Source organism: Poecilia formosa, unplaced genomic scaffold (assembly GCF_000485575.1).
Source record: "Poecilia formosa unplaced genomic scaffold, Poecilia_formosa-5.1.2 Scaffold143, whole genome shotgun sequence".
Taxonomy (NCBI): Eukaryota; Metazoa; Chordata; class Actinopteri; order Cyprinodontiformes; family Poeciliidae; genus Poecilia; species Poecilia formosa.
Window position 1 is genome coordinate 1,487,283 of NW_006800082.1, and position 12,978 is coordinate 1,500,260.

General features: G+C 38.0%; 1 protein-coding gene across 1 annotated transcript in view; it reads left to right on the forward strand.

Annotated features, from left to right (window-relative positions):
• Positions 1–12,978, forward strand: part of LOC103145550 (calpain-5-like) — a 33,004-nt gene that overhangs the window by 1,604 nt on the left and 18,422 nt on the right. Inside the window, exons 2-3 of the mRNA XM_007563010.2 lie at positions 5,394–5,567; positions 12,042–12,173. Coding sequence (XP_007563072.2) covers positions 5,403–5,567; positions 12,042–12,173 — 297 coding nt within the window. The 5' untranslated portion in view covers positions 5,394–5,402. The remainder of the gene's footprint in view (positions 1–5,393; positions 5,568–12,041; positions 12,174–12,978) is intronic.

Here is a 12,978-nt window from a genome sequence, read left to right on the forward strand (position 1 = left end):
CTTCCTTCCTTCCTTCCTTCCTTCCTTCCTTCCTTCCTTCCTTCCTTCCTTCCTTCCTTTCTTCCTTCTTCATCCAGGGTTCCTACAGAGTCAGGAAATGTCAGGAGGCATATGGAAATTTGATTAATGGAAAAGTTTGGACAAAAAATTGAGTAGGGCTGAAACGATTAATCAAATTAAATGTGGTGAATTGATTATTGAAATAACTGTCAATTGATTTAGTAATCGATTAATCGCTAACTATAGTATATATATATATATTTACAGATTTAATTTCTTTCCCCATTGTCCAAAACATCCATTAATCCATAGGAATCCTGTGTAGTATCATTGAGCCATCCGATGGTCTCTTATTTTACATTGTAGTTCAGTTTTCTTTGTGCCATCTCACCTGTAGTTCAGCAACAAAACATACAGATCATTCCAATTATGTCTGCTCTTTGTGTTTAGCAGTGTGAATTATTTGTCGTGGCTCTAAAGATGAAAAACGGCTTATGGGTTCAGTCCTTTATGTTCGCTGTACATCAGTGCTGAGGCTGTCTCTTCAGAGAGTTGCCTGAAGTCACTAGCAACAACATGGCCACATTGTACCCAGAATAAAACAGTTAAAGCAACAAGCTCCCACTGTGGAGAACCACTGCGGTCCAGCTACATCTGCTGTGTCATATTCAGACTTTGCTTCTTTTCAGGAGATCAAATTACTGTTTTTTATCACCAGTTTTTTTTTTTTGCAAAAACAATCACAATCTTCAAAGGAAGTGTAGCACTGTGTAATAAATGCATATTATTATTAATATGTTACATTTTTTGTATTAATAAAATTGACTTTTTTGAACAGTACATCATGATATAATGTTATGCCCTCATCAAAAACAAACCTGGAATGTTGCCTTGATTCTTTCATGCATGTTTGAAAAAAAAAAAAATCCTTTAATTTCCATGGCAACCATTCGGCTGTGGAAAATGCCTGGGTGGACCTCGCTCCTTGAGACGCAGCTCCTCCTGGCTAGTCTGAGTTCCTTCAGCATCTGCTGAGCTCATTATAGGAACTACTAATAGAATGCTTTAAAGAATGGTTGTAAACAGCTTCATGAAGGAGAATTGTGATGACGTGTTAAAGGTGGCGTGTCAGAAAGAGTAGGAGCTTCTTAAAGAGACAGACAACAATTTCAAGGTGTCACTTTGCAAAGTAAAAATTTCTTAATTTATGTTTGATGTATACAGCACGTTATAACAACTGACGTTGCAAACACATTGTATCACCCTTTTAAATTTCACTTAACATTTTCAGCAGAGATGATGAGAATATCCTAAACTGTTTAACATTTAAATGTATTATATAATTAGTAAGTTTACTTTGTAAAAGTGCAAAGAGTTCATAGTTTGATTCTATGAAAATCAAACTATGCATCAGATTGTAGCATCAGATAGCTACAGTCTGATGCCATGAGTTTAATATTTCTGTTTGAAATATATGTATATTTAAGATAGATCTCACCAAATAATAGCCAAGTGAATTCTTAAAAAGTCTAGAATTTTATTTGAACATAATTACTTTTCCACCTAAATATGTACCTTTATTGGTACAAATTAGTTTCTTAATTATGGTTCATCCACATCAGAAAAAATACACAGAGGTTCTTCTTTTGTGCTAATAATGTCTTTGGCTTGGCCCATTTTTTTAATTATTAACTCAAAATGTTTAATAACTAAAAGCTTTTGTTTCAAATTTCCATATGTCAGAAAATGTGTGCAGAACATCCCTGCCAACCAGGCAGAATATACAATACAGTGTTTACACTTTTGGGATTTGATGTGATATACCAACACTGACCAGGTTCATGTTCCTGCCACAGCCTGATGCTGCCAACACCATATTTCAGGGAGGGGATGGAGAGTTCAGATGTAGAGTAAATATTTTTGTGTGATTTTTAAGTGGCGGATTGTCGAGGTTGGCTCCTTAGAGCCATTGGGGCTCAGTTATCCCACAGGAGCTGTCCATGGTGCTGCCCAGGCCACTCTGATGTTTGGGCTACTTTTTTTTTTTTTTTTTTTTTTACAGTGATTTGCTCAAATGACTCATTTGTGCCATCTTGTGGCTAAGATGTATCAGAAAGTTGAACCATTGCATTTTTTTTTCTTTTCTTGCAAATAATTGTTTTTATGATTGCAAAGTTTAAAGTTAAATGTCTCCTTATGAATGCTGATGTTTGTTGTTCTTATCATAACAAATCAATACATTTCATGCTTTTTTTCATAAATAAACTTTAAAATTATTCAAAACTACCAAACCTTCAATACCTTTGTGGTGTAGTATAATAAAATTAGTGGTGGAATTGGATTAAACATTTTAAGAATTTTGCTGATAGGCTAACTGTTTTAGCAAAACTTTAACAAAACAATAGATGTTTCCGGTTTCAAATCAGATCTCCTTTTTTTTTTAAGCAAAAATTAAACCCCAGTGGATGGTTGTTTGCCGATATGACCTGTGCATCAGATTTTCGAGAGTACCAGAAACACGCAGATATGAAGGTTCCAACTGGAAACTTTGTATGTTTAAAAAAAAAGTGATTGTCTGTGTAAATGTTTTTAACACCTTAAAACATATGTTATTAATTAATCAAACTTAATTTGTTAAAGTCCCGGTTGTACTATGTGAAAAAGTTCAAGAGGTATGAATACTTTTAGAAGGCACTACAGTTGTTTATGTCTGTATTCCCCATATTAGTGGTTCAGTTACACCATTATCCCTGCTGTGTGACACTTCTGCCAGAATGAGGCACTTAAATAAGATCAGTGTTGACGTTTGCTGACCAACAGCCTGGAACAAACCAAGTGGCGGCCATTTGTTGCCGGTTTTAGCGTTCGTGTTCAGTTTTTATGTTTGTGAGTCGGTTTCAGAGCAGAACATTGCTGCGTCTAGGTGGGCAGCTGGTTGACGAGAGCTGCTGCAGCCTCTGCACTGGACTCCCTCACCTCACAAGAGGACATTTTTCTCATGCAGTTTAGTAAGTAATAAGGGGAATGAAAGTGGACAAGTGGGTTTTACCTTCCAATTGTGATAGTTTTGTTGTCAGAGATCAACAATATACAGTAATAGCACAACTGCGACCTAGTGCACTGACATGTCAGTGCTGTGTTTTCAGCCAAACTGTTTTTCAAACTGTCCTTTATTGTCTGTTGTCTTCATCTGTAGGACCAGACCAGAAATGATTCATTTTGTCGTGGTGAGACAATATAAATGCGTCGGACATCGCACCGGTTGTTGAAGTCCTGTTTGGTATAAAGTGGAGCCATTTTGTTTACCAACTTCCCATGAAATTTTCTCCCATTTGTTTTAGTTTCCCTTGAAGTCGAAGTTCTAAATCATCATAGATCAAATATCACCCAAACATCTGTCTTCACTCCAGCTGCATATTCAGTCTAACTCTATGCTTTGTGCTTTGACCGACATCATGCTTTATTATTTACTTCACATTATATTTAGAATTCGTAATTGCACTTTCTGAACTTTTGAAAGATTTGTTGCAGTTTATCTTTACGTATTTGACCAAGGTAGTCAACTTTAGGTTTTTGTCAGTTTCGTAATTGTTTATTGTTATATTCCGAATTGCTCTGTGAACAAATACAAGTTGTTTTTACATGTTTGACTAAGCTTGTGAAGCTACTGGTGCATTTAAATGTGCTGTACTGGTGCAGAGTAATCATTACATTTGTAATTCTGTACATTTATGTCTATGTTTAAAAAAAAATTAAGTTTTAAGTAGGGGTGCACTGATATGAAAATTTGGACTGACATTGATATCCAATGTTAATATTGCAGTTGTGACTGATAACCGATATTTATCGGTTATCTGTAAATATCGGTAACCGATATTTACAATATATTTCACTGCAGTTTTGACACTTTTGGGGAAAACAACAACCAGTTTATTTATGCCTGTTTATTTATCTGGCTGATACTGATATGTTAAAAAAAAAAGACTAATATCGACCGATATTGATGTTAGTTTTTAAATCAATTTAGCACTGTTTTTTTTTTTTTATATATTGGATTGGTATCACCCAATACAAACCTCAGATATCAGTGTCGGTAGTGAAAAATGCATCTGTAGCTAAAGGGGAAACATGCTTTGTTTTATATTAGTGTCTCCAGATCCCTGCTGTTTGGTTGCAGCTCTACTGGTTATTACTGAAGGTTTAGAAGGTCTGAGACACAAAGATTCATTAGCATGGCTGCGTTAATTACAGTATCGACTGACAGTTCATCTTTTACTTTCGGGTTTCAGCAGAGGTGGTTGTTGTTGTTGTGTTTGGCCCTGTAGACTCTGAGGGTTCATTCTCTGCAGGTAATGCTGTTGGCTCTCCACAGTGGCCAGATGACAGCATGGTTTCCCCCAACGCAGCCGTGAGCCAAGACAGTAAGGCCATCTGTCAGATTTAGCTTCCAACTGCAACCTCCCACTCCCCCAGGAATTGACTTTACCACTTGCTCAAAAAGTCAGCTAGCTTGTTAGCTAGCTGAACTAGACTTCCAGGATATTAAAGTGAAACATCGATCATACTGAAGGCAGGTGTTAATGCTAACAATAAGGATTGCTTTCTGGTTGATATCCACACATGTGGTCCTTTCTTTATTTGATGTTTCAATCCCAAGAGCCAACATTTTAAAATAAAACCTAAAAAGCAAACTGGGTACATGATATTTCCTAACATTCCTGTTTACTTTGGTTAAAACATTTCAAATCGCTACCAATTACTCCTTACAACTGTTTTTTTAACTACATTTTCTCAGTAACAAAGTACCTGACGACCCAAACTAAGTTGTCTGTGTCAATACTACACAGTTTAGTTCCTTGAGCCATTGGGCCTCGCAAAAGTTTATTATTAATGCTTTGGACAGACGCTGAATATGAGGCTGGAGAAGAAGAAGAGCACAGACAATGTTCATGGATGGCTTGTGTGACACCTGCTGTGGCGCCCCCTAGAGGGAGTAAAATAAGGTGTTTACCTTTGTGTGTTGACCTATAAATGTAGGTAGTGATGGAACCATTCATCCCGTGGCTCCGTATTGATTATCCTCTCTATCCCTCTGCATGCCCTGAGCTGATCAATGTCTGCTCAGCTCCTTCAATACACAACAGCAGTAATGAGACCCCAGAGGATATCACTGAATCGACAGATTAATCAGTTTAACCCGGTGAATAGAGGCTGCGCTCAGGACAGCAGAGCTCAATGAGTTTTTGTTTCCACTGTGAAGGTATTTCAGACTGCTGCAGAGATGATGACATGTTCCGCATTTAGGTGAACGTAGAGGATGGAAAAGCAGCATCAGTATGTATTACAGTGTAGAGGAAATGATCTGACCTTGTCACCCTTGTGGTTCCCCTCAGGGCTGAAGGATGTTTACCTCTGTGAAGGCCTTTGAGGGGCAGCAGTACTCCACCCTGAAGAGGCAGTACCTGCAGAGTGGCCTCCTGTTTGAAGACCCCCGCTTCCCCGCCACTGACGATTCGCTCTTTCACCAGGGCAACAGGATCGGACGTGTGGTCTGGAAGAGGCCTCAGGTGAGTTGGTCTGGGGTGTCCAAATGTGGCCCAGGGGGCCATTTGTGGCCCAGCTGAGTGTAGTTCAAGAATGGTATAAATTTGACCCTCCAGTGGAAACTTTTGTTAGCATAAATATTTTAATGACAAATTTACGAAGGAGGACCACTGACAAAAAACAAATTTGACTTTAATCTTAGATTTCTGAACATAACTTAGAATGTTAGCATTCTTATGATAATGTTTGTTACCACTAGAATGTTAACTTTGTTTCTGAATTCTGGGATTGCCCTAATTGCAGTGGAATCAGCCCAAGTGTACTGCTGACTTCAAGTTTTGTTTTCATTTGTAAGTTAATTTTTTAAGTATTTCTGAAGATGATATTAAATTTCCATATAACTGAATATGTTTCAGGTAGAGTGTCAGAATTTCTTCACACAATTGTAAATATTTTTTGTGGTTTGTTAAATCTCAGTAATTTACGAAGTATCGCTGATTCCCGGTGCAGAATATTTATTTATCTAGTGATAAAAGTTGCATTTGTATGTATACAGGAAGGAGTAATAAGAGAGGGATTTCACTTTTCTTCTTCCTCAAACATGTAATCTGACTTACATATTCAGGTCTTTTTTAATGCAGGCTCTAATATCTTTACAAGCTTGAGATATGCTGCAATAATGGTTGCTTAAAAGAAGTTAGCAAGTACAGAGAGCTTTATATGCATATGCATTATGTACGCACAACTGTTATTGCTTTTATCTTTTCTGCATATCATAAATGTGTTTCTGTCTTCCGTTGATAGGAAATGTAAAATTCATTTGTTAATTTTGTGAAAATGGCTAGAAGTATTCTGTCTCCTGGTGAATAAGTCTTTCATATGATACGCTCTGTGATTGAAATAGAGGTTTTTCTTGTGTTCTGAAAATACAAAGACATCTTCACAGCTATCAAACACCTTCAGTTTAACTTTGCACCCAATGTAGCAAGACTTACTATTACTCTATAAAAAGCTAAATGTGATGCATGTGTGGGTCTCCTGATGATGCAACCTGCAATAAATTCTGAAGAGTATTTTTGCCTTTTAAAAGCATCAAAATGAGTCAGCTATCAGTACTTAAGGTCCCTGCAGGATTGGAGATTATTAACCCCACAGTATGACTAATCATTTTTAATTCCCCGCTAACTTCAGCAGTAATCAGTAATTGCTCCTCTGCACTCTCCTTGTGTATAAGCCGGTGATGTATTGGAGCTGTGGATGATATGAGATGCATGGCCTCAGGACTCTGCGAGCCGAGTCCCCTGCCGCTGTTATCCCCCTTGCGCAGCAGGCCGTGGTTCTGGATGGTGTAACCTCCTTCTGCCAACGTGCATCGCCATGGAAACTGGGTCACACAGATTACATGTTTTGGTCTGCGCTACTGATGTCAGTCATGCAGACGTAAAACTAGAAGAAGGGAGAGAGCTTGGGAGGAGGAGGATTTTTTTCCGTTTTCATTGGGAGATGATTTGTGTCGTCATTTACTCTGTTGTGTTTGTTGATGTAAAGGTCCAAGGATTATGATTTTTTCAAAAAAAATAGCATTTTAGAATAAAAACAACAAAACAGCAAAAATAACTTTTTGCTATTCTGTTTTTTTCAGTGTTAAATTGACTTAGATTATTTTGACCTTATTAGCATATTTTGAAAAATATTGCTTTTTTACTCACAAAGCATTTTCCCTGAACACATTTAATTTCCCTTTAGGATTAAATCTGCATAATGTAACTTTTATATCTCTCTCTATATATATAGAGAGAGATATAAAAGTTTTTACATATTTGTTAAAGCTGTCACCATGTCGTGATGTCATCCTCGTACAGGCACTGCTCAGTGTGCTAATGAAGGAGAAACAACTTATTGTTACAGGAACATTGTTTATCCATTGTCAACAGTGGCTATGCTTTTTAGCCTAGCATTCGAGACGCTATCAGGAAGAAGCTGTAGCATAGCAGAGAGCTTGATGTTTTTCATACTGTCTGTCTTCTACTGTCACGACATGGTGTCATTTTTGACAAATATGTAAAAAAAGATTATAAAGTATTTTTTGAATTTGAGTTGATAGTGGTTAACGAATGGTTAACGAAAACCCTCCACAAGGAGGGTAAGCTACAAAAGTTCTTCACTGAGTTCCATATCCAGGCACAGTAATGGAAGACTCAGTTGAAGGAAAAATTGTGGACCGATAGGATACCACATAGTTTAAATTCATGCATGTGGTGTTTCATCATCTACCTCCATAACACAATCCCTTTGTCTGTTTTGGAATATACTGCTACAACCAGTATTTACTTCTTTCCTAACTTCCTGCAGCAAGCAGCTGTACTGCTTTCATAAATATTCATTTCTCCTGCTTTGTGCAAGCTTCCTGCTGATTTAAGTTGCCATCTCTTCCCCTGCTAATGTGGGTGAAGATCTTTAGAAGTGGTTCTGTATGACGGGTAAAACCGTCTCCAAAGAGACACTAACCTTGACAGGCGGCCTTCATTTTCAGGAAAGATCACACATCAATAACAGAGACTAGTCTAGGGCGCAGTTCCTGATGTAGCATTATAACCCGATAAAGTTGACTAATTTGGGCTCCTTAACTTACTGATACTAGTGCAGTGAACGCATAAACAGATCTTGGATTTCTCTGCTGTTCTTCCCAACGGACACTAAAAGCTCATTCTGGATGTACTGTATTATTCAGTGGGGAGTGCATGATAATGAAGTTAGACGTTAAACTACTTAAGGAAAGAGTGCCTTTGAGGGACTGAAATGCTCAGAACCATCAAAATTTAATGAAGGTTTTGGGAAAAGCTTGTTTTAAACACTGCACACCCGCCCTCAGACTTAGCCTGAAGTGCATTTCAGCTCTGGCTGGACGTTAAGGTCAGGTGGGGCCACAAAACTCAGAAAAAGAACTGGGAAGATTAAGGATTAAGCTTTGTTTTAATTCAACTTAGGATCTGTCCCTTCTGTTTAAAATTCATATCATGTCAGGTATTTATTTATTAATAATAAGAAGTTTACATACATTTTCTCAGTATTTGGTAGTGTTGCCTCTGAACTTCGCTCAATAGTTTGCTGGAGTTCTGGCCCATTATTCCTGGCAGAACCAGGTGAACTGGATCTGGTTTGTAGGCCACACAGATTCTCTAGGCTTGAGATCAGGGCTTTGTGTTGGCCAAAACATTGATTTTGTTGCCCAAAGCCACTTTGCAATCACTTTCGCTGTATGCTGAGGGTTATTGTCCATCTGGAAGATCAATCTGAGCTCAAGCATTTAACTTCCTGTTACTTCAATATTTCCACATAATGTTCTTTCCTCCTGATGCCATCTTGTGTCCTTTGGCTCTTTCCTTGCCCATGTCGGTACAGGACAGGTTTCACTCTGGATGATGACTCTGTTTCACCATCTTCAGCAGCATCTTCACAAAGTTCTGGGCTTTTGTTCTTTGAGTTAATTTGCACATTTGTCCCCAAAAACAGCAGGATACTTACAGAGAATGGCTGGGCGATTAATTAATTTTATCGATAAATTGATTTTTAGCTTTTGAAGATTTGAACAACTCATAGAAGCGCTGATTGAAATAAAAGTCATGTTTTAAAAAATAATCTGTTATTTTGTAATTTCTTTTTTAGAAAAGAAAGTGAGAACAATAATTGATAAAAATCAGAACTCAGATTTGGTATGAAAAAAATCTGAGATTTTATTTCAAGCCTTATCGCCCAGCCCTGTTACAGAGAGATAAAGATTCAGTGAGAGGAGGAGAGACAGAAACAGATAAAAGATGACAAAAAGAGAGTGAGTTTGTTGCACAGAGCCGTTGCATGAGGCTGATGGATCCTTTCCCCCCTGGGCTTGGCTGATGAATGGCGCCAAAAAGGCTCTGAAACTGGTTAGAAAGTCATTAGTGGCAGGGTGTTTGACAAGGCTGCGCTCAGCCACAGTATTCACATTACTTTAGTGTCTACAGGGCCGGGCGCTGATCGATACCCTATTACTCTTCCACCTGCGCCTGTCATGGGATGGCGGGCCACCACAGGGAGTTCTCACTGCTGCTCAGTCTGTGGGAATCAATGCTGCTGCAGACAGGAAGAAGAAACGTGCCTCAATAACTTAACTCAGATGTACAGTGGCCAAACGTCACTCCTACTCACTGTACCCTCAGTGTAACCCAGATTTACTGAATGTAACGTGGGATGAGGGAGTCAGTCGAGACCTCACTGCAGTGGCCTCTGCTTCTGATTAAAACTTTGCTTTTGCAGCATTCAGCTTTGCAGAGTCAGCAAATGACTGACCTTGCTTGCATCCTGTATAAGTTGTGAATGTGTGGTGCTAGCCCTTTGTGTGTATACACATGACATTATACATTAGCACAAGTGCTGATATTTAACAGTAAAGCTGCACACTGGGCTTAAAGGTGACCTAATTATGCTTCTTTGAACCAGTTAGGATAGGTCTATGGAGAACATAAAACATTTTTGTTACATTTAGTTGCACAAAATAATTCCTGGATAATGAGATTTTAGTTTGCTCAGTTCTGCCCATTTTGAGCTCCTTTCAGAATGGGGTGTTTAGGGTCTCTGTCACTTTAAAACCAAATAAGCTGCTGCTGACCATGCCTCCCAACTCTACATTTACACTTGCACGTGAAAATAGCTTCAAAAAGATGCACAAATATGGAACCATATATCTTTGAAAAGCATTAGTAAAGCCTTCTGCACAACCAACTTTCTTCGTTTTTCAGGTGTTGTTTGGGTTGCAGTTTACTGCAACGGAACAGGAGTATTTTTCCAGAAAGTAAAAGACAGATATCTCTTCTGTTTATGGCACAATAAAGCATTTCTGTGAGAAGGTTGGGCCCCTAAGGTCTCTGCACGCCTCTAAGGGCCTCTGCACGCCTTGCCAGAACAAAGTTTTGCAGAGACCAGGACAATAATTGGCTCTATTTAGCAAGTGGAAAGCTCCCAATTAGCATGCAGTGCTGCTGCCATGATGATGCATAGTTCTGCTGAAATTAATACTGGTAGGGATGGAGAAGAAGAGAAACATGGTGCAAATCGGAGTTTCTACCTCCATTTCCTACAAGTACTTCTGTCTCATTGAGAAGCAGTTCAGTTAATAACTTTTTGTCTTCTGACTGTATAAACCAGTCTCTCCAGGTCATTGCAATGGTTTTTTCCCATTTATCTTAAAACATGTTTTTTTTTTGCTTTTTTTTTTAAACAAAACAGTGAGTTTGTATGTCTGAGAGGCCCCTGGCGGCTCACTTCCTGTAGTAGCTAACCATCCCACACACTATCACATTAACCATGGGGAGCGTGGTTGTGCGTGTGTGTATGTGTGGGTTATATTTTCTGCTCTCCATGTGTGTGGGTAGGTGTAAGCGTTCAGCAGCTTATTGAGTGCATTTTCAGTGCTCTCAGTCGTTGCATATTGTGGCTGAAAAATGAACCTCGTCACAGAAGCAGCAGGAAATGTGATTTCACAAATGCAAAGCTGAGCTCCCACTCCTGTGGAAAAGGTCAGCAGTGTGACAGGACGGTGCATGAGGACAGATGGTCTGTCTCTAATTTATCAACTGGCCTCAATAATCTATTTATATGCTTTTATCATTACAGTTCTGAATCAAACGAAAGCCAAAATCGTACACTGCTTTTCTTTTGATGTTATTTTAACACTTAAATATTTAAAAATGTTAAATATTAGGCTGGTGTACTGGGGGGAAACTACCAGTGTGTATCACATGTATCAGTTATTTATGAAAAAGTTTCTTAAGTTTATTAAAAGCACAATAAAATAATTAAATGTTGAAAGAATTATGTGAGATTTTATTTTATTACATGTTTAAAATTGTGTATTTCAGTATTTTACCTCACATTTCTCAATCTCCATCCTATAGTTTGTCTTAAAATAACTTAATCACTTAACCGTCATTCACCAAAATGCTAACACATTAACCGATTGGTTAACCATCTGAGCTGCAGAGCAATCATGTTGCCCAGAGCAGTGTTAACCACGCCCACTAAGGCTCACAGATAGAATGAGTTGATATGCTGCTAAACAGAAATATGAAATAATAACATAGATGGAAAAAATGGTTAATTATGTTTCTTTTAACTTATAAGTGTATTTGTTTGTATTATATTCAAAAATATTTATTTGAAAACATTGACACCCTAAATATTTTTTTATATTTTTTTATTTTTTATTTTTAGAAAAAATGTTAGAAAATGGATTTATTTATTAAATTAACATTTAAGTACTGTATACTTATTTATATTATCACATGTGAATATTTATATAGAAGCTTATTAATGTATTGAATTGTGTAACTGTTGATAATCTGTTTTAATTACCTGATGTTTCTTCATTTTTGAGAAATGTTTTCTGTCATTAAAATAGATTCTGAAAGGTTTTTTCCATGAATAAATGGCGCAATCATTGAGTGTTTTCTGTCCGTGTTTAGGAACTGTGTGAGGACCCTCACCTGTTTGTGGATGGCATCAGTGCACATGATCTACATCAGGGACAGTTGGGCAACTGCTGGTTTGTTGCAGCTTGTTCCAGCCTAGCATCCAGAGAGTCTCTGTGGCAAAAAGTAAGTATCTCTGAACGCGGTCTTTAACTTCATGCTGTTTTGGTGTGTCTTCAAATGAAGCTAAACTTAACAAAATTAATGCAAAAATGTCTTTATACTTTTCTGGAGCAAGGCTGTCTTGTAATCCTGTGAAGTTGTATCTATGAACAGTTTTTCAAAATATCTCAAACTTCTTCTTTGGACTTTTTGCAGTGCTTCAATCATTTCCTGTTCATTTCTCAGTTGTGACTATAACATCCATCCATCCATTTTCTTACACCCTCCTCCCATTGGGGTTGAGAGGGGTGCTGGTGCCTATCTCCAGCTATCAACAGGCGAGAGGCAGGGTCACCAGTCCATCACAGAGACAGACAAGACAAACAATCACACATAGGGAAAATTTAGAGAGAATTGACAGACAGTTTTTGGACTGTGGGAGGAAGCCCGAGTACCTGAAGAGAACCCACCATGCACAGGAAGAACACGTAAAGTTCATGCAGAAAGACACCGGGTCAGGAGTCGAACCCAGGACCTTCTTGCTGAAAGGCAACAGTGCTACCAACTGCACCACTGTGACTAAAATAATGCATTTTAATTTGTGAAACAGTGGCCAAACCACAACGCAACAACAAAAGCAACAGAGCTACAAACACAACAACAAGCAACAACAAAAATAAAAGCCACCGTGCATCAGCAAGCAGAAACAACATAGCAAAAGAGAGCTACAACAAAGTTTACTAAAATGGAGTTACATTAGTACAAAGTTACATTAACTTCCTTTTTAACATATCTTCCATTGAGGCTTAAGTTGTTTCATTATGGCTTT